The following is a 27,536-nucleotide window of genomic DNA, read 5'->3' as shown; positions in this document are numbered from 1 at the left end:
TATGAGTAATCCATGAATATCACCAGTTAATGAACACGATAACCCTCGAGATATAACAAGTCTATAGATCACAATGACTACAATGAAATGGCTAAATGAATTCCGGACATTTAAGGGTCTTCCTCACTGATGTATAATGAGAACGGGACTTCCTCCTCTCGGGATAAAGAGCAGAGGAAACAAATGAAAATAATATCGCGAGTGATTTAGCGATTTAAAAAAAAGCCTAAGTAATGGTAGCTCATTATTGTATTTTTGTTATTCTTTTTTCACCCACAATAAAAATAAATAAAAAAAAAAAGCTGAAAAACAGTGGGTTGGGCTGTGTCCGGTCCTTATGCCACCATCCCACATTGCATTGCGAACGTGTTTGCTATTAGCATTAGCATTTAACATTACAGTGGCGTTAGTGTTTTTGTAGGCACGACGTGTTGGTTTAGTGAATAATAACCTACTTTAAAAAAATAATAATAATAATAACGATTCTTATTGTATTAGGTACAGCACACGCAAACATGGAGATCGGTACAGAGATAAGCAAGAAAATACGGGTGAGGTCATTTCGATGCTAGCTATTCGTCTAATTAGCCATCCTGTTAGCATAGCTAACGCTAGCTAGCTAGCTCGCTAAACCCATGAGAGAATTTGTACAAATTTACAAGCAACCCAAATAAATATGCCTATTAAGGCACCCAGTACTGCATCTCACATGTTGGAAGTCCATAACAGTTCTGAGGTACCGAATAGGAATTTTGTACATGTTTATTTATTTTGACCTTTTGTTTAGAAGTAACGTTCGCTAACTTACATACCGGCGGTAACGGTGGTAAATTGAGGATAGCTTAACGTTAGTTGCGCTGTAACTCACCAAATATGGAGTTTAACGAACACATTTTGACATTAAAGCTTGCAGAGCTGTTGCTTTGGGACACAACATCGGGAGTGTGTAGAATGGGAGTTTGAATCGGAGCTTTCTGGCCGAAAAATTGGGTTTCTAACGCACATATACTCCTTTCAGTTATGTCTAAATTTTGATATTTCAATGTCCAATATTTCAGTTTATTACTCAAACAGGGGCGGGGAATAGACATTGTTATTGTTTCTACTGCTGATTGCTGCTTTACATTTTCAACCGGTACTGGTACCAAGTAGTTAAGTTGTTTTCTGGCCTAAGACAATATATTGTTATTTTCTCCCAGGCTGCTATCAAGGGGAAGCTTCAAGAACTCGGTGCCTATGTTGGTAAGTGTGAATATTGACATCAGCTTCTGATCTGCAGCAATTAATCTGACTGCTGTTGACATTATATATAAATACAATGATAATATTTCTATGGATCTTGACCATCTACCAAGGGTTCTAGAATATAATACGTTCTTCTGACTGTTCTCTCTCCCCCTAGACGAAGAGTTACCAGACTATATCATGGTGATGGTGGCCAACAAGAAGACTTCCCAGCAGATGTCTGATGACCTGTCCCTCTTCCTCGGCAACAATACCATCAAGTTTACTGTCTGGTACGTATGCAACCAGCTAGGCCTGGTCCCAGATATTCTAAAGCTATTGTCTCGCTGTTTGGCAGCTACAGCAAGTGTCTTGAGTTGAGAGGATTCTTTGGGTGTAAATTTGTATTTTCTATTTCAATGGTTCTCAGTATGGTGTGTTGTTCTTACAGGTTACATGGAGTCCTGGAGAAGCTGAGGTCTGTGGCAGTAGGTAAGTTCAGGTTACATGGAGTCCCGGAGAAGCTGAGGTCAGTAGCTAAGTTCCAGTGACCACAAAAGGAGAACCAGCTCCCTAGCTGAAAAAGTCCAAATATACTGTATTTGGACTTTTTACTAGGGTGATATACTGTATTTGGACTTTTTACTAGGGTGATATACTGTATTTGGACTTTTTACTAGGGTGATATACTGTATTTGGACTTTTTACTAGGGTGATATACTGTATTTGGACTTTTTACTAGGGTGATATACTGTATTTGGACTTTTTACTAGGGTGATATACTGTATTTGGACTTTTTACTAGGGTGATATACTGTATTGAAGTCTATCATCCTATGTATTTATGTAACCTTTATTTAACTAGGCAAGTAGGTTAAGAACAAATTCTTATTTACAATGACGGCCTACACCGGCCAAACCCGGACGACGCAGGGCCAATTGTGCGCCGCCCTATGGGACTCCCAATCACGACCGGATGTTATACAGCCTAGATTCGAACCAGGGACTGTAGTGGCGCCCCTTGCACTGAGATGCAGTGCTTTAGACCGCTAGTGGGAATTGAAAGACCTTGAGTTGTTCGATGCCAAAACAAACGACCCCCTAAGAGAGGATTGTAACAACAGTCTTATCAAGGCTAGGAATGTCACAACACTATAGCATAAAGTAGTCTAGCTATTTGAATGTGTTGTAGAGCTGTCTTTGACAGTATTCTATCTAGCTCTACCCTTGTATAGCTAAATTGACAATCTCTCTGTGTGTATCAAGAACCCGCATCCCTGAGGCCTCAGCTGTACTCTGACACTGGCACCTCGTCAGGGAAGAGTGAGTGGAAGGGGGAGGAGTCAAAGGGCCTTGCGGTGTCCAGCTCGCGCTCTGATAGGACAGAGGCCCGTGTGTCAAGCTCCGCCCATGAGCACAGGTAAGGTGTTGATTTTCAAACATCGATTAGCTATATATTGAAAAGAAAGGCCATGCCATGCTCACTGAAATCAGCGTGGTTCAAGTTGGCTTGGATCATATGAAAGACCCCGAACACATTTATTTAATTCAGACGTTACTCGGACGAGACCTCAACACCTACATGTGGATCAATTAATTGACGTGAAGCTTCGGCATTTTATTGCAACCAAACAGGGTGAAACAGCCCAGCTCATACTCACACACACTAACGTCACTGTCATTCTGTCCAGAAGGGTCTCCTCAGACAAAACCTCGTCCCGCCTCACCTCCGCGGTCAAGCCCCTGATGGACCCTCCCTCCTCCGAGGCCGTCATCGACATCAAGCCCGAGCTAGACGATGACCTCATCGGCGAGGACCCCGTGGACATGGGCGTCCTCCCAGGTCGCCTGCGTGGATCCACCTCCGGAGGAGGGCGGGCATCAGCTCAGATCTACAGGCCGCCCCAGGGCAGGTCCTCCTCGGGGACAGGCAGGTCGGCGGACGCCTATAGGTCCTCAGAGGGGTCCTCGGGATCACACAGCAGGCAGCAGCACAGCAGCTATCACCTGGACAGTAGGAGCAGCAGAGACAGCAGGACATACAGAGAAGGAGGCAGCAGGGTGCAGATTGTTTACTAATTACCTTTATTAAGTCAAGGGCCTTGCTCCAATACAACAGAAATACATCCTTCCTCATTGTCTTGACATAATCAGAGATCAAGAAGTGATTTAGATTGGTGAAACCACCCTATTACTTTAATCATTCCAACCAATGAGATCTCTGCTCACTTGAAAAGGAAAGAAGGATGCATTTCTTAATCATTTGAAAAGGATCTGTCGCCAGTCAGTATGGCTTTCCCATATCTGTCGCCAACCATCTCTGGTCTTGTTGTCTCCAGCAGCAGCAGGAGGAGGCTTCGAGGAAGCGCAAAGCCCCAGTGGTGAGCTCCGTGGTGCGGGTGAACCAGGCAGCAGACGGGGGTCGAGACAGTGATGATGATGATGAGGAGGAGGAGGATGATGATGAGGAAGATGAAGGATACGGGGTCAAGAACTTGTCCAGCAGAGTGTCCCTGCCTTCCAAACCAGAACGCAAGTAAGGAAACGCACACACACACACACACACACTCTCCGTTTACCTCTGTTACTCTCTCCTTTCCACATGTTCATCTACTCTGTATGTTTTGCTTCTTGTTGTGTTGAGCAGCGACTCTTGATTCCAGTTAGTTAAAGTGAACACCTTAGGACAGCAGCAGAACTGGTTTCAACATCCCTCCTTTCACATTCCCGCTACACGTTGTTGGGACCCCCAGGGGGTTGTCTGTGTGTTGACCCATGTCTCGGTGCGTTTCCAGACCCTCCCTGCCCCCGGCCAAACAAGCCAACAAGAACCTGCTACTGAGGGCTATGTCTGAGGCCCAGATCTCTATCAACAAGACTGCAGCCTACCTACCTAGTACGTAACTCTCTGTCAATCCGCCTTAAAGGAAGAGCACGCCCGACTATTAGAAATTACCACCTGTAATGTGTCGTCCTGTTTATCATGACACCTATTACTGACTAAACTGTCAAAAGGAACTAATTGAACCTGTGTTTCCCCAGTACCACAGAGACAGATGGTTCCGGTGGCACCCAGGACGCGTTCAACAACTGACGAGATGAACGCAGCCATCCAGCTGGTCCAGGAGCACCTCCACGGCCTGGTCCCCAGGGGGCAGTCTTACACCCCCTCAGAGCCTCAGCCCCCCAGGCAGCTAGGTAAATCAGACTCCAAGGCCCAATCCCAAATTACCCCTAATCCCTATGTTATTGTGGAGATCTGAGAGATATGTTCAATGGTGCCGGAGGAGATTGCTGCTGTTTTACGGTCTCCTAACCAATTGTGCTATTGTGTGTTATTTGTAAATTATTTTGTACATTTTTCCGCAACTGACCGAAAAAAGCTTCCAGATTACAGGACAGCGATTACTCACCTCGTACTGGACAAATATTTTTTTTTCTTTAACGAATCAAGACCCGAAGGATTTACTTCAGACACATGACAAGACCCAAACTCCTGCGATTCGCATGAGAAAGAGACGGAGATATCGGGGACGTAGGTTTTGGGGTGCCTTGTAAGGATCCGATGGCAATCTGCCATTACCATCGATCCTATTAGCCAACGTACAATCATTGGATAACAAAATAGAGCTACCATCACAAATATCCTACGAAACGGGACATGAATATCTTTAATATCTTGTGTTTCACCGAGTCGTGGCTGAATTAATACAGCTGTCAGGGTTTACGCTGCATCGGCAAGATGCCTCCAGTAAGACGAGGGGTGGCGGTTTGTGTATATTTGTAAACAACAGTTGGTTCACGAAATCGAATAGTAAGGAAGTCTCTAGGTTTTGCTCACCCGAGGTAGAGTATCTCATGATAAGCTTTAGACCACACTATTTACCAAGAGTTTTTAATCTATATTTTTCTTCTATATTTATACTTATATATTGAGTACACTTTTCAAATCCACTCAGCTCTCCGTCTCGGGTTGGATTTGGAATTGGGCCCCATGACTCCTCATTACAGAAGGAGCATGAATGTTTCAGTGTCACGTGCACTATTACAGTGAAATGCCTTTTATTTTATTTATTTTTTGCAAGCTCCAAATCCAACAATGACAATCAATATTACTGCATTGTCCTGACTATGACTGTACTGGTCTCTCCCAGTAGTTCAGTCTCGGTCCCTGGCCTCTCGGCTGCAGTTAGACGTGCCAGAAGACAACATGAGAGCGCAGCACAGTGACTATTTAGGTGAGTCTCACATCCTAACGAGAAGTCTTTACGGATCCACCATGGCTCCAAGCGGGTTCGGATCCAGAATTCGAAATTATGTCACGGGTCTGGGTCGGCTCTGATACTTTCAAATAAAATGTTATTAGTGGCGTTAGACGTATTTTGCAGATGAAATGCTGATGTTTCTATATAGCTCTATCTGCAGTAATGCCAAACAAAACAATACACACAAACTCCCCAAAATAAAGACGTAGAATATAAAAATGTTGCCACAACAGTGTTGGTTTCACGAGCTGAAATTAAAGATCTCAAGAAGCTGATTTAAACGGCATGATCATTACATAAGTGCACCTTGTGCTGAAATTAAAGATCCCAGAAATGTTCCAATACGAATGAAAAGCTTATTTCTCTCAAATGTTGCGCGCAAATTTGTTTTACATCCCTGTTGGTGAACATTTCTCCTCTTTGCCAAGATAATCCATCCCCATGACAGGTGTGGCATATCAAGAAGCTGATTTGGTCCTTCTGTAGCTCAGTTGGTAGAGCATGGCGCTTGTAACGCCAGGGTAGTGGGTTCGATTCCCGGGACCACCCATACGTAGAACGTATGCACACATGACTGTAAGTCGCTTTGGATAAAAGCGTCTGCTAAATGGCATATATTATATTAAACGGCATGATCATTACATAAGTGCACCTTGTGCTGGGGGACAATAAAAGGCCACTCTAAAATATGCTGTTTTGCTTATGGCAGAGAAATTAACATTAAATTCTCTCTTGTAGATATTCCTGCAGTCAGCATGCCAATTGCTCCCTCAACTTGTTTTAGTGGCCTTTTAGTGTCAGTATTCAGGCCCCTTCACTTTTTTTCCACATTTTGTTACGTTACAGCCTAAAATGTATTAAATTGTTTGTTTTTTTCCCTCGTTTTTTTCCCCCCACACAATGCCCCATAATGACAAAGCAAAAACAGATTTTTAGACATGTTTGCAGATTTTAAAAACTATGACATTTACATAAGTATTCAGACCTTTTACTTTGTTGAAGTACCTTTGGCAGTGATTACAGCCTTGAGTCTTCTTGGGTATTACACTATAAGCTTGGCACACCTGTATTTTGGGAGTTTCTCCCATTCTTTTTATTTTATTTTTTTACCTTTTATTTTACTAGGCAAGTCAGTTAAGAACAAATTCTTATTTTCAATGACTGCCTAGGAACAGTGGGTTAACTGCCTGTTCAGGGGCAGAACGACAGATTAGTACCTTGTCAGCTCGGGGATTTGAACTTGCAACCTTCCGGTTACTAGTTTAACGCTCTAACCACTAGGCTACCCTGCCGCCCCGGCAGATCCTCTCAAGCTCTGTCAGATCGGATGGGGAGTGTTGCTGCATAGCTATTTTCAGGTCTCTCCAGAGATGTTCGATCAGGTTCAAGTCCGGGCTCTGGCTTGGCAACTCAGACATTCAGAAACTTGTCCTGATACCACTCCTGCGTTGTCTTTGCTGTGTGCTTAGGGCATAGTCTTGTTGGAAGGTGAATCTTTGCCCTCTGGAGCAGGTTTTCATCAATGATCTCTGTACTTTGCTCCGTTCATCTTGCCCTCTATTCTGACTAGTCTCCCAGTCCCTGCTGCTGAAAAACATCCCACAGCATGATGCTGCCACCACCATGCTTCACCGTAGGGATGGTATTGGCCAGGAGATGAGCAGAGCCTGGTTTCCTCCAGATGTGATGCTTGGCATTCAGGCCAAAGAGTTCAATCTTGGTTTCACCAGACCGGAGAATCTTGTTTCTCATGTTCTGAATCCTTTAGGTGCCTTTTGGCAAATTCCAAGTGGGCTGTCATATGCCTTTTACTGAAGTGTCTTTCGTCTTGCCACTCTACCATAAAGGCCTGATTTGTGAAGTGCTGCAGAGATGGGTTTTTTTTTCTGGAAGGTTCTCCCATCTTCAGAGGAACTCTAGAGCTTTGTCAGAATGACCATTGGGTTCTTGGTCACCTCCCTGACCAAGGCCCTTCTCCCCCAATAGCTCAGTTTGGTCGGGCAGCCAGTTCTAGGAAGTCTTGGTGGTTCCAAACTTCTTCCATTTAAGAATGATTGATTGGATTCCACTGTGTTCTTGGGGATCTTCAATGTTGCAGAAATGTTTTGGTTCCCTTCCCCAGATCTGTGCCTCGATTACAATCCTGTCTCGGAGCTCTACGGACAATTTCTTCGACCTCATGGTTTGGTTTTTGTGCTGACTTCCACTGTCAACTGTGCAATGGAAACAGGATGCACCTGAGCCCAATATCAATTCTCATTACATAGGGTCTGAATACTTAAGTAATTAAGCTATTTCAATTTTTTTTATTTTTAGTACATTTTCAAAAAAATCTTCGCCTGTTTTCGCTTTGTCATTATGGGGTATTGTGTGTAGATTGAGGACTGTTTTGCCCAACATTAGTGCTTTTTGAGGGTGGTTCGATTTTAAAATAATTCAAAAGAAATTATGGGTTTCTATACTTAAAAATAAAATAAAAACATAGATTGAAATTATGACAAGTTACTCGAGAGCTTTTTAATGGAAAAGCCAAAAATAGTGAACATTCATTTGCCAAAAATATTCTGTTGTCTCTGTCCAGGTCCACATTGGGTAGACATCAATGGAAAAAATAATTAATTATAATAAAATGTTTTAATTTGTGTATATTACTTTAGTTTTTCTATCTTTACTTTTATTATTTTTCATCCTTAAATTCTTCTCGTTTCTCCTCAGGAAGTATCAGCCAGCCAGACAACGTTCTCTCACTGTTCCCCATACTGCGCTGTCTTTAGTCATCCTATTTAGATAGGCTAGCCCGCCTAAACATGCTGTCGGACAAAGTAATTTGACTAGTTCTTCAAAACTTTTTTAAAAACTCTCTCTCCCCGTGTTGTGTACATTCGTCTCTCATACGGCCTGCGTGTATCGCTCTCTCATACGGCCTGCGTGTATCGCTCTCTCATACGGCCTGCGTGTATCGCTCTCTCATACGGCCTGCGTGTATCGCTCTCTCATACGGCCTGCGTGTATCGCTCTCTCATACGGCCTGCGTGTATCTCTCTCTCATACGGCCTGCGTGTATCTCTCTCATACGGCCTGCGTGTATCTCTCTCTCATACGGCCTGCGTGTATCTCTCTCTCATACGGCCTGCGTGTATCGCTCTCTCATACGGCCTGCGTGTATCTCTCTCTCATACGGCCTGCGTGTATCGCTCTCTCATACGGCCTGCGTGTATATCGCTCTCTCATACGGCCTGCGTGTATATCGCTCTCTCATACGGCCTGCGTGTATCGCTCTCTCATACGGCCTGCGTGTACATCGCTCTCTCATACGGCCTGCGTGTATCGCTCTCTCATACGGCCTGCGTGTATCGCTCTCTCATACGGCCTGCGTGTATCGCTCTCTCATACGGCCTGCGTGTACATCGCTCTCTCATACGGCCTGCGTGTACATCGCTCTCTCATACGGCCTGCGTGTACATCGCTCTCTCATACGGCCTGCGTGTACATCGCTCTCTCATACGGCCTTCGTGTACATCGCTCTCTCATACGGCCTGCGTGTATCGCTCTCTCATACGGCCTGCGTGTATCGCTCTCTCATACGGCCTGCGTGTACATCGCTCTCTCATACGGCCTGCGTGTATCGCTCTCTCATACGGCCTGCGTGTATCGCTCTCTCATACGGCCTGCGTGTATCGCTCTCTCATACGGCCTACGTGTAATCGCTCTCTCATACGGCCTGCGTGTATCGCTCTCTCATACGGCCTGCGTGTAATCGCTCTCTCTCATACGGCCTGCGTGTAATCGCTCTCTCATACGGCCTGCGTGTATCGCTCTCTCATACGGCCTGCGTGTATCGCTCTCTCATACGGCCTGCGTGTATCGCTCTCTCATACGGCCTTCGTGTAATCGCTCTCTCATACGGCCTTCGTGTAATCGCTCTCTCATACGGCCTTCGTGTAATCGCTCTCTCATACGGCCTTCGTGTAATCGCTCTCTCATACGGCCTTCGTGTAATCGCTCTCTCATACGGCCTTCGTGTAATCGCTCTCTCTCATACGGCCTGCGTGTATCGCTCTCTCATACGGCCTTCGTGTAATCGCTCTCTCTCATACGGCCTGCGTGTATCGCTCTCTCATACGGCCTTCGTGTAATCGCTCTCTCTCATACGGCCTGCGTGTATCTCTCTCTCATACGGCCTGCGTGTATCTCTCTCTCATACGGCCTGCGTGTATCTCTCTCTCATACGGCCTGCGTGTATCGCTCTCTCATACGGCCTGCGTGTATCGCTCTCTCATACGGCCTGCGTGTATCGCTCTCTCATACGGCCTTCGTGTAATCGCTCTCTCTCATACGGCCTGCGTGTATCGCTCTCTCATACGGCCTGCGTGTATCTCTCTCTCATACGGCCTGCGTGTATCGCTCTCTCATACGGCCTGCGTGTATCGCTCTCTCATACGGCCTGCGTGTATCGCTCTCTCATACGGCCTGCGTGTATCGCTCTCTCATACGGCCTGCGTGTATCGCTCTCTCATACGGCCTGCGTGTATCGCTCTCTCATACGGCCTGCGTGTATCGCTCTCTCATACGGCCTGCGTGTATCGCTCTCTCATACGGCCTGCGTGTATCGCTCTCTCATACGGCCTTCGTGTAATCGCTCTCTCTCATACGGCCTGCGTGTATCGCTCTCTCATACGGCCTGCGTGTATCTCTCTCTCATACGGCCTGCGTGTATCTCTCTCTCATACGGCCTGCGTGTATCGCTCTCTCATACGGCCTGCGTGTATCGCTCTCTCATACGGCCTGCGTGTATCGCTCTCTCATACGGCCTTCGTGTAATCGCTCTCTCTCATACGGCCTGCGTGTATCGCTCTCTCATACGGCCTGCGTGTATCTCTCTCTCATACGGCCTGCGTGTATCGCTCTCTCATACGGCCTGCGTGTATCGCTCTCTCATACGGCCTGCGTGTATCGCTCTCTCATACGGCCTGCGTGTATCGCTCTCTCATACGGCCTGCGTGTATCGCTCTCTCATACGGCCTGCGTGTATCTCTCTCTCATACGGCCTGCGTGTATCGCTCTCTCATACGGCCTGCGTGTATCTAACTTAAAGTAGCAGGCATAAAAGTGTATCCATCTCTGTCCGAGCTGGAAAGAACCGGCACGATTTGATTAGGGTCATTGCAGTTAATTACCATGTTTCTGCGCTGTGAACTAGGTTGAATATTTGCATCATGAAAAGTACAACTACCTTCAGCCCAGCGTCCCACATAGTTCGTGATTCGATTTCTCTAGAAAAACGGCACGTTGGGCTCACAAAAAAGAACAACTAAATGAAATTCAAATAATGTAGCTGACGTCTTGTCAATTAGTTGTTTTTAATAACAAACACACAAACGTTTACCTACATTTTGGTTAATCGCTCACCGCTACTAACACACTGGAGAGTAGGACTGTTTAACTCCAGACCAACAGTCTCACGTCAGACGATTGAACTAACAGAATATTGGTGTCTCGCGTCGTCCTTGTGTAGCTCTGGAAGTGGCCGAGGGGAGTGTCCTGAAGCCGTTTGACACACGCTCCTTCATCGTGAGGAGGCCTGAACTGGAGGAGGAGCTGGTTCCTGTCCGGAACAGACTGGGACAACTGGACAGGGTGATGATCATAACGAATTGTCTCCATTCTCCCCCCATGTCATGGAAATACATTTAGACAGGCTGAATTCTAAGCTGTTGGGGGTGGGGGGGTTCTACTAGGCTAACATGTGGAATTGTTTTAAGATGGTCATATGGAATTATTTTAAGATGGTTATATGGAATTATTTTAAGATGGTTATATGGAATTGTTTTAAGATGGTCATATGGAATTATTTTAAGATGGTTATATGGAATTGTTTTTAAGATGGCCATAGATCATTTAGCTATTTGATTTATTATTTTAGGACCCCTTTTAGGTATTTGATTTTTATTTTATTTAACCAGGTAGTTCTCATTTACAATTGTTGTACTTTATTGCTTGAACAATTATAGAATTTCGCCTTTACTACTATAGACCAGAGAAACACATTGAATAACAAAACAAACAATTCATCATAAGGTTTTGAAGTGTCTGTCTTGAATCTAGGACCGGGGTATTCAACTCTGACCCTGTGAGGTCCGGAGCCTGCTTCTTTACTCTTCTACCTGATTATTAAGTGCAGACACCTGGTGTCCCAGGTCTAAATCAGGCCCTGATTTAGAGGGGCAACCACCCACCTGGTGTCCCAGGTCTAAATCAGGCCCTGATTTAGAGGGGCAACCACCCACCTGGTGTCCCAGGTCTAAATCGGCCTCCATTGTGAGGGTCGTAGAGCAAAATGGAGAACACCCTCGTGTTCGTGAGTCATCTTTCCATAGAGGGGTCATATTTAGTTTGTTGATCAAAGGGTTTTTGTGAGACCTAGACAGATGGATTGAGACATGAAGATATACACGTAACCCCTCTATTGTGATCTCATAGAGAGTAAACGACTGTATTTTTAAAGGTCATTGAGTATAACACAATCCAACCTGAATGTCTTATTTTCCATTGTGATCCTGTTAGGTGCCTATGACGAGTAGGCTGGGGTTAGAGGAGATGCCACCTCCTATGAGGAGCGGACTGGAGGAAGTGGCACCTCCTGTGAGGAGTAGACTGGGACTGGAGGAAGTGGCACCCCCTATGAGGAGCAGACGGGAGGAGACCACCGTGCCTATGAGGAGCAGGCTGGGAGCCATGGTCAAGGAGGAGATCCAGCCAGCTACTCCACGCATGGTGCAGCCAGCCAGGTACATCATAGTGACTACCCTCTTTGTGACTCATAGTGTGCTGCCCTCTTCTTGACTCAGTGTGTGCTGCCCTCTTCGTGACTCAGTGTGTGCTGCCCTCTTCGTGACTCAGTGTGTGCTGCCCTCTTCGTGACTCGGTGTGTGCTGCCCTCTTCGTGACTCAGTGTGGGCTGCCCTCTTCGTGACTCAGTGTGGGCTGCCCTCTTCGTGGCTCAGTGTGTGCTGCCCTCTTCGTGACTCAGTGTGTGCTGCCCTCTTCGTGACTCAGTGTGTGCTGCCCTCTTCGTGACTCAGTGTGGGCTGCCCTCTTCGTGACTCAGTGTGGGCTGCCCTCTTCGTGGCTCAGTGTGGGCTGCCCTCTTCGTGGCTCAGTGTGTGCTGCCCTCTTCGTGACTCAGTGTGGGCTGCCCTCTTCGTGACTCAGTGTGGGCTGCCCTCTTCGTGACTCAGTGTGTGCTGCCCTCTTCGTGACTCAGTGTGTGCTGCCCTCTTCGTGACTCAGTGTGGGCTGCCCTCTTCGTGACTCAGTGTGTGCTGCCCTCTTCGTGACCCAGTGTGTGCTGCCCTCTTCGTGACCCAGTGTGTGCTGCCCTCTTCGTGACCCAGTGTGTGCTGCCCTCTTCGTGACCCAGTGTGTGCTGCCCTCTTCGTGACTCAGTGTGTGCTGCCCTCTTCGTGACTCAGTGTGGGCTGCCCTCTTCGTGACTCAGTGTGGGCTGCCCTCTTCGTGACTCAGTGTGGGCTGCCCTCTTCGTGACTCAGTGTGGGCTGCCCTCTTCGTGACTCAGTGTGGGCTGCCCTCTTCGTGACTCAGTGTGTGCTGCCCTCTTCGTGACTCAGTGTGGGCTGCCCTCTTCGTGACTCAGTGTGGGCTGCCCTCTTCGTGACTCAAGTGTGGGCTGCCCTCTTCGTGACTCAAGTGTGGGCTGCCCTCTTCGTGACTCAGTGTGGGCTGCCCTCTTCGTGACTCAGTGTGGGCTGCCCTCTTCGTGACTCAGTGTGGGCTGCCCTCTTCGTGACTCAGTGTGTGCTGCCCTCTTCGTGACTCAGTGTGTGCTGCCCTCTTCGTGACTCAGTGTGTGCTGCCCTCTTCGTGACTCAAGTGTGGGCTGCCCTCTTCGTGACTCAAGTGTGGGCTGCCCTCTTCGTGACTCAAGTGTGGGCTGCCCTCTTCGTGACTCAAGTGTGGGCTGCCCTCTTCGTGACTCAAGTGTGGGCTGCCCTCTTCGTGACTCAAGTGTGGGCTGCCCTCTTCGTGACTCAAGTGTGGGCTGCCCTCTTCGTGACTCAAGTGTGGGCTGCCCTCTTCGTGACTCAAGTGTGGGCTGCCCTCTTCGTGACTCAAGTGTGGGCTGCCCTCTTCGTGACTCAAGTGTGGGCTGCCCTCTTCGTGACTCAGTGTGGGCTGGCTCAGATATTTTCTTTATACGTTGTTGTTGTTGCAGCAGGGTTCTAGCATGGCTCACTGAAAACAAGCTAAGTAAACAAAACTGTCATAATGCTTTTCTGTCTGTCTGTTCCTCCCTCTCTCCTCTGCCTTCCTCCCTCTCTCCTCTGCCTTCCTCCCTCTCTCCTCTGCCTGCCTCCCTCTCTCCTCTGCCTGCCTCCCTCTCTCCTCTGCCTCCCTCCCTCTCTCCTCTGCCTCCCTCCCTCTCTCCTCTGCCTCCCTCCCTCTCTCCTCTGCCTGCCTCCCTCTCTCCTCTGCCTCCCTCCCTCTCTCCTCTGCCTCCCTCCCTCTCTCCTCTGCCTGCCTCCCTCTCTCCTCTGCCTCCCTCCCTCTCTCCTCTGCCTCCCTCCCTCTCTCCTCTGCCTCCCTCCCTCTCTCCTCTGCCTGCCTCCCTCTCTCCTCTGCCTGCCTCCCTCTCTCCTCTGCCTCCCTCCCTCTCTCCTCTGCCTCCCTCCCTCTCTCCTCTGCCTGCCTCCCTCTCTCCTCTGACTCCCTCCCTCTCTCCTCTGCCTCCCTCCCTCTCTCCTCTGCCTGCCTCCCTCTCTCCTCTGCCTGCCTCCCTCTCTCCTCTGCCTGCCTCCCTCTCTCCTCTGCCTGCCTCCCTCTCTCCTCTGCCTCCCTCCCTCCTCTGACTCCCTGACTCTCCCTCTCTCCCTGCCTCCCTCCCTCCTCCTCTGCCTTCCTCCCTCTCTCCTCTGCCTCCCTCCCTCTCTCCTCTGCCTCCCTCCCTCTCTCCTCTGCCTTCCTCCCTCTCTCCTCTGCCTTCCTCCCTCTCTCCTCTGCCTGCCTCCCTCTCTCCTCTGCCTTCCTCCCTCTCTCCTCTGCCTCCCTCCCTCTCTCCTCTGCCTGCCTCCCTCTCTCCTCTGCCTGCCTCCCTCTCTCTCTGCCTGCCTCCCTCTCTCCTCTGCCTTCCTCCCTCTCTCCTCTGCCTTCCTCCCTCTCTCCTCTGCCTTCCTCCCTCTCTCCTCTGCCTTCCTCCCTCTCTCCTCTGCCTCCCTCCCTCTCTCCTCTGCCTCCCTCCCTCTCTCCTCTGCCTCCCTCCCTCTCTCCTCTGCCTCCCTCCCTCTCCTCTGCCTCCCTCCCTCTCTCCTCTGACTCCCTCCCTCTCTCCTCTGACTCCCTCCCTCTCTCCTCTGACTCCCTCCCTCTCTCCTCTGACTCCCTCCCTCTCTCCTCTGCCTGCCTCCCTCTCTCCTCTGCCTGCCTCCCTCTCTCCTCTGCCTGCCTCCCTCTCTCCTCTGCCTGCCTCCCTCCCTCTCTCCTCTGCCTGCCTCCCTCCCTCTCTCCTCTGCCTGCCTCCCTCCCTCTCTCCTCTGCCTCCCTCCCTCTCTCCTCTGACTCCCTCCCTCTCTCCTCTGCCTCCCTCCCTCTCTCCTCTGCCTGCCTCCCTCTCTCCTCTGCCTCCCTCCCTCTCTCCTCTGCCTGCCTCCCTCTCTCCTCTGACTCCCTCCCTCTCTCCTCTGACTCCCTCCCTCTCTCCTCTGACTCCCTCCCTCTCTCCTCTGCCTTCCTCCCTCTCTCCTCTGCCTTCCTCCCTCTCTCCTCTGACTCCCTCCCTCTCTCCTCTGACTCCCTCCCTCTCTCCTCTGCCTGCCTCCCTCTCTCCTCTGACTCCCTCCCTCTCTCCTCTGACTCCCTCCCTCTCTCCTCTGACTCCCTCCCTCTCTCCTCTGCCTGCCTCCCTCTCTCCTCTGCCTGCCTCCCTCTCTCCTCTGCCTCCCTCCCTCTCTCCTCTGCCTCCCTCCCTCTCTCCTCTGCCTGCCTCCCTCTCTCCTCTGACTGCCTCCCTCTCTCCTCTGACTCCCTCCCCTCTCCTCTGACTCCCTCCCTCTCTCCTCTGACTCCCTCCCTCTCTCCTCTGACTCCCTCCCTCTCTCCTCTGACTCCCTCCCTCTCTCCTCTGACTCCCTCCCTCTCTCCTCTGACTCCCTCCCTCTCTCCTCTGACTCCCTCCCTCTCTCCTCTGCCTTCCTCCCTCTCTCCTCTGCCTGCCTCCCTCTCTCCTCTGCCTGCCTCCCTCTCTCCTCTGACTCCCTCCCTCTCTCCTCTGCCTTCCTCCCTCTCTCCTCTGCCTTCCTCCCTCTCTCCTCTGACTCCCTCCCTCTCTCCTCTGACTCCCTCCCTCTCTCCTCTGCCTTCCTCCCTCTCTCCTCTGCCTCCCTCCCTCCCTCTCTCCTCTGCCTCTCTCCTCTGCCTTCCTCCCTCTCTCCTCTGCCTTCCTCCCTCTCTCCTCTGACTCCCTCCCTCTCTCCTCTACCTGCCTCCCTCTCTCCTCTGCCTGCCTCCCTCTCTCCTCTGCCTCTCTCCTCTGCCTCCCTCCCTCTCTCCTCTGCCTGCCTCCCTCTCTCCTCTGCCTGCCTCCCTCTCTCCTCTGCCTCCCTCTCTCCTCTGCCTCCCTCCCTCCCTCTCTCCTCTGCCTCCCTCCCTCTCTCCTCTGCCCTCTCCTCTGCCTCCCTCCCTCTCTCCTCTGCCTGCCTCCCTCTCTCCTCTGCCTGCCTCCCCTCCTCCTCTGCCTCCCTCTCTCCTCTGCCTCCCTCCCTCCCTCTCTCCTCTGCCTCCCTCCCTCTCTCCTCTGCCTCCCTCCTAGCAGTGAGAAGGCTGAAGCCGCGGGGTCAGCCAGTCCTAAGTTCATTGTGACCCTGGATGGGGTTCCTAGCCCCCTGGGTAACCTAGGAGACTGTGACATGGAAGCGGATGACAGTTATCCTAAACCAGCCAAGACCACCATGCCTGACCCCTCCATCCACCTCGGAACAAAACCCAAACTCAGCATCCACCATAGACTGCAGGGGTACCCTGATGGTAAAGGGAGTGAATTATTTATTTATTTATTTATTGGCAAAATGGTTATAAATAAAATTTATTATTTTTGCTTTTATAATTAGTATTAGGGTGTTTTATTTTTTATTTACCTTTATTTAACTAGGCGAGTCGGTTAAGAACAAATCTTATTTTCAATGACGGCCTGGGAAAAGTGGGTTAATTGCCTGTTCAGGGGCAGAATGACAGATTTGTACCTTGTCAGCTCTGGGATTTGAACTTGCAACCTTCCGGTTACTAGTCCAACGCTCTAACCACTAGGCTACCCTGCCGCCCCTCCACTCTAACCACTAGGCTACCCTGCCGCCCCTCCACTCTAACCACTAGGCTACCCTGCCGCCCCTCCACTCTAACCACTAGGCTACCCTGCCACCCCTCCACTCTAACCACTAGGCTACCCTGCCACCCCTCCACTCTAACCACTAGGCTACCCTGCCACCCCTCCACTCTAACCACTAGGCTACCCTGCCACCCCTCCACTCTAACCACTAGGCTACCCTGCCACCCCTCCACTCTAACCACTAGGCTACCCTGCCACCCCTCCACTCTAACCACTAGGCTACCCTGCCACCCCTCCACTCTAACCACTAGGCTACCCTGCCACCCCTCCACTCTAACCACTAGGCTGCCCTGCCGCCCCTCCACTCTAACCACTAGGCTACCCTGCCACCCCTCCACTCTAACCACTAGGCTACCCTGCCACCCCTCCACTCTAACCACTAGGCTACCCTGCCACCCCTCCACTCTAACCACTAGGCTACCCTGCCACCCCTCCACTCTAACCACTAGGCTACCCTGCCACCCCTCCACTCTAACCACTAGGCTACCCTGCCACCCCTCCACTCTAACCACTAGGCTACCCTGCCACCCCTCCACTCTAACCACTAGGCTACCCTGCCACCCCTCCACTCTAACCACTAGGCTACCCTGCCACCCCTCCACTCTAACCACTAGGCTACCCTGCCGCCCAGGGTGTGAGCCTTGACACTCAGATATTACAATTGTGAAGACTTTTTCAATGATTAAGCACTTCCACTTGTCATTATTACTAGTGACTGATCATAACAGCTGAGGCTACCACACCAGATGTTGTTCTGATTGGCTGTCTCTGTATAACAGCTGAGGCTACCACACCAGATGTTGTTCTGATTGGCTGTCTCTGTATAACAGCTGAGGCTACCACACCAGATGTTGTTCTGATTGGCTGTCTCTGTATAACAGCTGAGGCTACCATACCAGATGTTGTTCTGATTGGCTGTCTCTGTATAACAGCTGAGGCTACCACACCAGATGTTGTTCTGATTGGCTGTCTCTGTATAACAGCTGAGGCTACCACACCAGATGTTGTTCTGATTGGCTGTCTCTCTATAACAGCTGAGGCTACCACACCAGATGTTGTTCTGATTGGCTGTCTCTCTATAACAGCTGAGGCTACCACACCAGATGTTGTTCTGATTGGCTGTCTCTCTATAACAGCTGAGGCTACCACACCAGATGTTGTTCTGATTGGCTGTCTCTGTATAACAGCTGAGGCTACCACACCAGATGTTGTTCTGATTGGCTGTCTCTGTATAACAGCTGAGGCTACCATACCAGATGTTGTTCTGATTGGCTGTCTCTGTATAACAGCTGAGGCTACCACACCAGATGTTGTTCTGATTGGCTGTCTCTGTATAACAGCTGAGGCTACCACACCAGATGTTGTTCTGATTGGCTGTCTCTGTATAACAGCTGAGGCTACCACACCAGATGTTGTTCTGATTGGCTGTCTCTGTATAACAGCTGAGGCTACCACACCAGATGTTGTTCTGATTGGCTGTCTCTGTATAACAGCTGAGGCTACCATACCAGATGTTGTTCTGATTGGCTGTCTCTGTATAACAGCTGAGGCTACCACACCAGATGTTGTTCTGATTGGCTGTCTCTGTATAACAGCTGAGGCTACCATACCAGATGTTGTTCTGATTGGCTGTCTCTGTATAACAGCTGAGGCTACCATACCAGATGTTGTTCTGATTGGCTGTCTCTGTATAACAGCTGAGGCTACCACACCAGATGTTGTTCTGATTGGCTGTCTCTGTATAACAGCTGAGGCTACCATACCAGATGTTGTTCTGATTGGCTGTCTCTGTATAACAGCTGAGGCTACCACACCAGATGTTGTTCTGATTGGCTGTCTCTGTATAACAGCTGAGGCTACCATACCAGATGTTGTTCTGATTGGCTGTCTCTGTATAACAGCTGAGGCTACCACACCAGATGTTGTTCTGATTGGCTGTCTCTGTATAACAGCTGAGGCTACCATACCAGATGTTGTTCTGATTGGCTGTCTCTGTATAACAGCTGAGGCTACCATACCAGATGTTGTTCTGATTGGCTGTCTCTGTATAACAGCTGAGGCTACCACACCAGATGTTGTTCTGATTGGCTGTCTCTGTATAACAGCTGAGGCTACCACACCAGATGTTGTTCTGATTGGCTGTCTCTGTATAACAGCTGAGGCTACCACACCAGATGCTGTTCTGATTGGCTGTCTCTGTATAACAGCTGAGGCTACCACACCAGATGTTGTTCTGATTGGCTGTCTCTGTATAACAGCTGAGGCTACCACACCAGATGTTGTTCTGATTGGCTGTCTCTGTATAACAGCTGAGGCTACCACACCAGATGTTGTTCTGATTGGCTGTCTCTGTATAACAGCTGAGGCTACCACACCAGATGTTGTTCTGATTGGCTGTCTCTGTATAACAGCTGAGGCTACCACACCAGATGTTGTTCTGATTGGCTGTCTCTGTATAACAGCTGAGGCTACCACACCAGATGTTGTTCTGATTGGCTGTCTCTGTATAACAGCTGAGGCTACCATACCAGATGTTGTTCTGATTGGCTGTCTCTGTATAACAGCTGAGGCTACCACCTGAGGCTGACACTTTCTGTCAACTACACTACAGCTCCTCTAGGGTTTCAACGTGGTCTTAAGTGACCAGTTTTCTGGGCTAGTCTGTGACCTGACTGGGGATGTTCACCGGTCACTACTGTCAATGTCAGCGACCAAACTACAAGAAATCTGTATTTTTATTTCAATGGAAAGAGATTCTGGCGAGGTAAGGAGACTTTAGGCTGACCAAGGTTCTCACTAAACAGCTTTGATACTGCTGTATAAGGTACGAGTCAATGTTTTGTTTGGTATGCTTTTTGTAAGAAACATCTACCTAGTTCTCTGGGTAACGTTCTACAGAGTCGTTTCTGGTCTGGAAAGCCGGCCTTCATCTAAAATCTGTCATCATGTCGTTCCTCGGTTTCAGAGTTAGGGATGGAGGCTGAGGAGGAGGAGGAGGAGGCGGGTCCTGTGAAGAGACAGAAGGTTCTGGAGAGGTGTAAGTTCTGGCCCGTCTGTAAGAGTGGAGATGAGTGCGTTTACCACCACCCTACCACTCAGTGCAAGTAAGAACAGCCTGACCCAGATGGTTTTCCCTTTGAATAAAGACCAATCGGCACTCCGTGAATTGAAAATCAAAACAATGTCTGCATTTTAGTCTGTTTTTTTGTGGAATTGTGGGGGTTTTAAACCCTAAAACTACATACATTTATTTAGATTTGTATTGTATTGACTAATATGTTGTTCTCTCTTGTGTCTAGAACTTTCCCCAGCTGTAAGTTTGGGGACAAATGCCTGTTCGTCCATCCTAACTGTAAGTTTGACGGCAAGTGTTCCAAACCAGATTGTCCCTTCACTCACGTCAGCCGCAGAGGACCTGCCCCCTACACCCCTCCAGTCAGACCAGGTACAGACACACCCCTTTAAGCCCCCCTTATGCTGCATTCATTACATGTGGGGGAAACTCAGAAAAACAGTACTTGTAAACAGGAAGCAACGAGTCGTGTGCGTTCACGTGCTTTGAACCGATTTGAACGTCGATCGCTAATGGCGAACGAGCTGGGTCAACCATAAACTCAAAGTACAGTTGTCATACTCCTATTCAAATTATAACGTTAAAGACAAAACAACATATATTTTACGAGATGTTATGAGCACAGCATTAGATTTGGATGTTTTGTATATATGTTCGTTATTAAATGTGTAAATATTATCAGTTGAGATGTTACCTTTTTTATTTGTCTTCTACCCCTGTCTGTATCTAACAGCAGTGTTTTAATGGGTGTTAGTTTAATTACAGTGTTTTAATGGGTGTTAGTTTAATTACAGTGTTTTAATGGGTGTTAGTTTAATTACAGTGTTTTAATGGGTGTTAGTTTAATTACAGTGTTTTAATGGGTGTTAGTTTAATTACAGTGTTTTAATGGGTGTTAGTTTAATTACAGTGTCTCCAGACCAGCAGTGTTTTAATGGGTGTTAGTTTAATTACAGTGCCTCCAGACCAGCAGTGTTTTAATGGGTGTTAGTTTAATTACAGTGTTTTAATGGGTGTTAGTTTAATTACAGTGTCTCCAGACCAGCAGTGTTTTAATGGGTGTTAGTTTAATTACAGTGCCTCCAGACCAGCAGTGTTTTAATGGGTGTTAGTTTAATTACAGTGCCTCCAGACCAGCAGTGTTTTAATGGGTGTTAGTTTAATTACAGTGTTTTAATGGGTGTTAGTTTAATTACAGTGCCTCCAGACCAGCAGTGTTTTAATGGGTGTTAGTTTAATTACAGTGCCTCCAGACCAGCAGTGTTTTAATGGGTGTTAGTTTAATTACAGTGCCTCCAGACCAGCAGTGTTTTAATGGGTGTTAGTTTAATTACAGTGTTTTAATGGGTGTTAGTTTAATTACAGTGTCTCCAGACCAGCAGTGTTTTAATGGGTGTTAGTTTAATTACAGTGCCTCCAGACCAGCAGTGTTTTAATGGGTGTTAGTTTAATTACAGTGCCTCCAGACCAGCAGTGTTTTAATGGGTGTTAGTTTAATTACAGTGTCTCCAGACCAGCAGTGTTTTAATGGGTGTTAGTTTAATTACAGTGTCTCCAGACCAGCAGTGTTTTAATGGGTGTTAGTTTAATTACAGTGTCTCCAGACCAGCAGTGTTTTAATGGGTGTTAGTTTAATTACAGTGTCTCCAGACCAGCAGTGTTTTAATGGGTGTTAGTTTAATTACAGTGTCTCCAGACCAGCAGTGTTTTAATGGGTGTTAGTTTAATTACAGTGTCTCCAGACCAGCAGTGTTTTAATGGGTGTTAGTTTAATTACAGTGTCTCCAGACCAGCAGTGTTTTAATGGGTGTTAGTTTAATTACAGTGTCTCCAGACCAGCAGTGTTTTAATGGGTGTTGGTTTAATTACAGTGTCTCCAGACCAGCAGTGTTTTAATGGGTGTTAGTTTAATTACAGTGTCTCCAGACCAGCAGTGTTTTAATGGGTGTTAGTTTAATTACAGTGTCTCCAGACCAGCAGTGTTTTAATGGGTGTTAGTTTAATTACAGTGTCTCCAGACCAGCAGTGTTTTAATGGGTGTTGGTTTAATTACAGTGTCTCCAGACCAGCAGTGTTTTAATGGGTGTTAGTTTAATTACAGTGTTTTAATGGGTGTTAGTTTAATTACAGTGTCTCCAGACCAGCAGTGTTTTAATGGGTGTTAGTTTAATTACAGTGCCTCCAGACCAGCAGTGTTTTAATGGGTTGTTAGTTTAATTACAGTGCCTCCAGACCAGCAGTGTTTTAATGGGTGTTAGTTTAATTAGTGTCTCCAGACCAGCAGTGTTTTAATGGGTTGTTGGTTTAATTACAGTGTCTCCAGACCAGCAGTGTTTTAATGGGTGTTAGTTTAATTACAGTGTCTCCAGACCAGCAGTGTTTTAATGGGTGTTAGTTTAATTACAGTGTCTCCAGACCAGCAGTGTTTTAATGGGTGTTAGTTTAATTACAGTGTCTCCAGACCAGCAGTGTTTTAATGGGTGTTAGTTTAATTACAGTGTCTCCAGACCAGCAGTGTTTTAATGGGTGTTAGTTTAATTACAGTGTCTCCAGACCAGCAGTGTTTTAATGGGTGTTAGTTTAATTACAGTGTCTCCAGACCAGCAGTGTTTTAATGGGTGTTAGTTTAATTACAGTGTCTCCAGACCAGCAGTGTTTTAATGGGTGTTGGTTTAATTACAGTGTCTCCAGACCAGCAGTGTTTTAATGGGTGTTAGTTTAATTACAGTGTCTCCAGACCAGCAGTGTTTTAATGGGTGTTAGTTTAATTACAGTGTCTCCAGACCAGCAGTGTTTTAATGGGTGTTGGTTTAATTACAGTGTCTCCAGACCAGCAGTGTTTTAATGGGTGTTAGTTTAATTACAGTGTTTTAATGGGTGTTAGTTTAATTACAGTGTCTCCAGACCAGCAGTGTTTTAATGGGTGTTAGTTTAATTACAGTGCCTCCAGACCAGCAGTGTTTTAATGGGTGTTAGTTTAATTAGTGTCTCCAGACCAGCAGTGTTTTAATGGGTTGTTGGTTTAATTACAGTGTCTCCAGACCAGCAGTGTTTTAATGGGTTAGTTTAATTACAGTGTCTCCAGACCAGCAGTGTTTTAATGGGTGTTAGTTTAATTACAGTGTTTTAATGGGTGTTAGTTTAATTACAGTGTCTCCAGACCAACAGTGTTTTAATGGGTGTTAGTTTAATTACAGTGTCTCCAGACCAGCAGTGTTTTAATGGGTGTTAGTTTAATTACAGTGTTTTAATGGGTGTTAGTTTAATTACAGTGTTTTAATGGGTGTTAGTTTAATTACAGTGTTTTAATGGGTGTTAGTTTAATTACAGTGTCTCCAGACCAACAGTGTTTTAATGGGTAGTTGGTTTAATTACAGTGCCTCCAGACCAGCAGTGTTTTAATGGGTAGTTGGTTTAATTACAGTGTCTCCAGACCAACAGTGTTTTAATGGGTGTTAGTTTAATTACAGTGTTTTAATGGGTGTTAGTTTAATTACAGTGTTTTAATGGGTGTTAGTTTAATTACAGTGTTTTAATGGGTGTTAGTTTAATTACAGTGTCTCCAGACCAACAGTGTTTTAATGGGTGTTAGTTTAATTACAGTGTCTCCAGACCAGCAGTGTTTTAATGGGTAGTTGGTTTAATTACAGTGCCTCCAGACCAGCAGTGTTTTAATGGGTTGTTGGTTTAATTACAGTGTCTCCAGACCAGCAGTGTTTTAATGGGTTAGTTTAATTACAGTGTCTCCAGACCAGCAGTGTTTTAATGGGTGTTAGTTTAATTACAGTGCCTCCAGACCAGCAGTGTTTTAATGGGTAGTTGGTTTAATTACAGTGCCTCCAGACCAGCAGTGTTTTAATGGGTAGTTGGTTTAATTACAGTGCCTCCAGACCAGCAGTGTTTTAATGGGTAGTTGGTTTAATTACAGTGCCTCCAGACCAGCAGTGTTTTAATGGGTAGTTGGTTTAATTACAGTGTCTCCAGACCAACAGTGTTTTAATGGGTGTTAGTTTAATTACAGTGTCTCCAGACCAGCAGTGTTTTAATGGGTAGTTGGTTTAATTACAGTGCCTCCAGACCAGCAGTGTTTTAATGGGTGTTAGTTTAATTACAGTGTCTCCAGACCAGCAGTGTTTTAATGGGTAGTTGGTTTAATTACAGTGCCTCCAGTCCAGACCAGCAGTGTTTTAATGGGTAGTTGGTTTAATTACAGTGCCTCCAGTCCAGACCAACAGTGTTTTAATGGGTAGTTGGTTTAATTACAGTGCCTCCAGTCCAGACCAACAGTGTTTTAATGGGTAGTTGGTTTAATTACAGTGCCTCCAGTCCAGACCAACAGTGTTTTAATGGGTAGTTGGTTTAATTACAGTGCCTCCAGTCCAGACCAACAGTGTTTTAATGGGTAGTTGGTTTAATTACAGTGCCTCCAGTCCAGACCAGCAGCGTTTGCCGTTTCTTCCCAGAGTGTAAGAAGATGGACTGTCTCTTCTACCACCCCAAGGTCAGAACAATACTCTACAACCATGAGGTTGAAAGGAGTTTGTCCTGAAATACCTGTTTTTGAGCTGTCTGTTATACAATCTTCCATTTCGACACTAGTAAGGAAATAAGGAATGTCTTGAGTGCTGATCAAAATGTTGCTGTATCAACTTCAAGATGACGTTTTGTCTCTGTCAGCCTTGTCGGTTTGGAGCCCAGTGTAAACGCACTGGCTGCACCTTCTACCACCCCACTGCCTCGGTCCCTCCCAGACACGCCCTCAAGTGGACCAAGGCCCAGAGCAGGTAACCAAGCATTACATACACAGTATTACCTACCCAGAACAGGTAACCAGGCATTACATACACAGTATTACCTACCCAGAGCAGGTAACCAAGCATTACATACCCAGAACCGGTAACCAAGCATTACATACCTAGTATTACCTACCCAGAACAGGTAACCAAGCATTACCTACCCAGTATTACCTACCCAGAACAGGTGACCAAGCATTACATACCTAGTATTACCTACCCAGAACAGGTGACCAAGCATTACATACCTAGTATTACCTACCCAGAGCAGGTGACCAAGCATTACCTACCCAGAACAGGTAACCAAGCATTACATACCCAGTATTACCTACCCAGAACAGGTAACCAAGCATTACCTACCCAGTATTACCTACCCAGAGCAGGTGACCAAGCATTACCTACCCAGTATTACCTACCCAGAACAGGTAACCAAGCATTACCTACCCAGTATTACCTACCCAGAACAGGTAACCAAGCATTACCTACCCAGAACAGGTGACCAAGCATTACATACCTAGTATTACCTACCCAGAACAGGTGACCAAGCATTACATACCTAGTATTACCTACCCAGAGCAGGTGACCAAGCATTACATACCTAGTATTACCTACCCAGAACAGGTAACCAAGCATTACCTACCCAGTATTACCTACCCAGAGCAGGTGACCAAGCATTACCTACCCAGTATTACCTACCCAGAACAGGTAACCAAGCATTACCTACCCAGAACAGGTAACCAAGCATTACCTACCCAGTATTACCTACCCAGAACAGGTAACCAAGCATTACCTACCCAGTATTACCTACCCAGAGCAGGTAACCAAGCATTACCTACCCAGTATTACCTACCCAGAACAGGTAACCAAGCATTACCTACCCAGTATTACCTACCCAGAACAGGTAACCAAGCATTACCTACCCAGTATTACCTACCCAGAACAGGTGACCAAGCATTACCTACCCAGTATTACCTACCCAGAACAGGTAACCAAGCATTACATACCTAGTATTACCTACCCAGAACAGGTAACCAAGCATTACCTACCCAGTATTACCTACCCAGAACAGGTGACCAAGCATTACATACCTAGTATTACCTACCCAGAACAGGTGACCAAGCATTACATACCTAGTATTACCTACCCAGAACAGGTGACCAAGCATTACATACCTAGTATTACCTACCCAGAACAGGTGACCAAGCATTACATACCTAGTATTACCTACCCAGAGCAGGTGACCAAGCATTACATACCTAGTATTACCTACCCAGAACAGGTAACCAAGCATTACATACCTAGTATTACCTACCCAGAACAGGTAACCAAGCATTACCTACCCAGTATTACCTACCCAGAGCAGGTGACCAAGCATTACCTACCCAGTATTACCTACCCAGAACAGGTAACCAAGCATTACCTACCCAGTATTACCTACCCAGAACAGGTAACCAAGCATTACCTACCCAGAACAGGTGACCAAGCATTACATACCTAGTATTACCTACCCAGAACAGGTAACCAAGCATTACCTACCCAGTATTACCTACCCAGAGCAGGTAACCAAGCATTACCTACCCAGTATTACCTACCCAGAACAGGTAACCAAGCATTACCTACCCAGTATTACCTACCCAGAACAGGTAACCAAGCATTACCTACCCAGTATTACCTACCCAGAACAGGTAACCAAGCATTACCTACCCAGAACAGGTAACCAGGCATTACATAACTAGTATTACCTACCCAGTATTACCTACCCAGAACAGGTAACCAAGCATTACCTACCCAGTATTACCTACCCAGAACAGGTAACCAAGCATTACCTACCCAGAACAGGTAACCAGGCATTACATAACTAGTATTACCTACCCAGTATTACCTACCCAGTATTACCTACCCAGTATTACCTACCCAGTATTACCTACCCAGTATTACCTACCCAGTATTACCTACCCAGTATTACCTACCCAGAACAAACTCTACATACTTAACGTTGCCTCTCATAACTTCCGTGGCGTGTTTTTTAAAAGTTTGAACACGTTTCATCATTCATTTGTTATGCAGCATCTGTTACTGGTACTTCGAGTAACTTTCATGAGACGCCATTTTCAATCTCCGTTTGTCAGACCGTGTCCTATTTGGTCCTAATGCTCTCCTTTTATTTTCCTTGTAAATCTTCCTAGCTAGACGACAAGAGTACCTGAGACTGACCGAGTCGAGATGATGTGACGCTACAGAACAGGGTTCTCCAACTGGTGGCCCACGGGCTGAATTTGGCCCGCAGGTGATTTTATTTGCCCCCCCCCCCAAGTTTTATGAGCAAAATAAAGTGTTTGTTATTGGACATAAAGACTGTAAAAACACCAGCATTTCAGCTTCAAGTGATTTTTTTATTTTATTTTTTTTTTTACTTTGGGAGTGTGTTCCAAACTATTCCCATGCATAATGGAGAGATTTGTTTGTATACAAATGTAAGCAAAGTTTGAAGTCATTGTTTTAGTCAAATAAAAATCTGTTTGGGCTTCTTGCTGTTGTTTTGTGTTCGACCCCCTGAACTTTTAGGAAAATAAATTTGCCCCCCGTGTCTGAATCTTGTTGATCCCTGCTGTAGAAAGATGTGGTTATACTGTTTAGTTATTGTTTGTATTCTCTTTACGGTTTAGTTATCAACGATCTGGTCGGTCCTTTATTTCATTTTGTGAAACTGACATATTTTGTGTTTTTAACCAGACAACTTACAGGTAAAGTTATTTTACTGCACTTTTTCTTTTTCTTTTCTTTTTT

The 27,536-nt window shown here is 47.1% G+C and overlaps 1 protein-coding gene across 8 annotated transcripts; it reads left to right on the top strand.

Moving 5' to 3' along the window:
- Positions 1 to 345: 345 nt before the first annotated feature.
- zc3h14 (zinc finger CCCH-type containing 14) lies at positions 346 to 27,279 on the top strand. Of its 8 annotated transcripts, none has more exons than XM_052524448.1 (18): positions 346 to 551; positions 1,200 to 1,242; positions 1,403 to 1,517; positions 1,676 to 1,716; positions 2,490 to 2,643; positions 2,918 to 3,284; positions 3,563 to 3,759; positions 4,019 to 4,119; positions 4,266 to 4,421; positions 5,378 to 5,461; positions 11,004 to 11,125; positions 12,053 to 12,276; positions 16,314 to 16,525; positions 19,849 to 19,987; positions 20,183 to 20,328; positions 24,378 to 24,457; positions 24,634 to 24,740; positions 26,940 to 27,279. In XM_052524448.1, the coding sequence occupies exons 1-18, from the start codon at positions 516 to 518 to the stop codon at positions 26,974 to 26,976; spliced, it is 2,361 nt and encodes a 786-aa protein (XP_052380408.1). In that variant the 5' UTR covers positions 346 to 515; the 3' UTR covers positions 26,977 to 27,279. The 8 variants fall into 8 exon arrangements, with proteins under 8 accessions (XP_052380408.1, XP_052380400.1, XP_052380401.1 ...); XM_052524440.1 differs by having other exon boundaries at positions 16,311 to 16,525; XM_052524441.1 differs by having other exon boundaries at positions 2,915 to 3,284; positions 3,566 to 3,759; positions 16,311 to 16,525.
- Positions 27,280 to 27,536: the final 257 nt, after the last annotated feature.

Source organism: Oncorhynchus keta, chromosome 8 (genome assembly GCF_023373465.1).
Source record: "Oncorhynchus keta strain PuntledgeMale-10-30-2019 chromosome 8, Oket_V2, whole genome shotgun sequence".
Taxonomy (NCBI): domain Eukaryota; kingdom Metazoa; phylum Chordata; class Actinopteri; order Salmoniformes; family Salmonidae; genus Oncorhynchus; species Oncorhynchus keta.
Note: the sequence above shows the minus strand (reverse complement) of the source record. Positions and strands in the feature narration are given on the sequence as shown.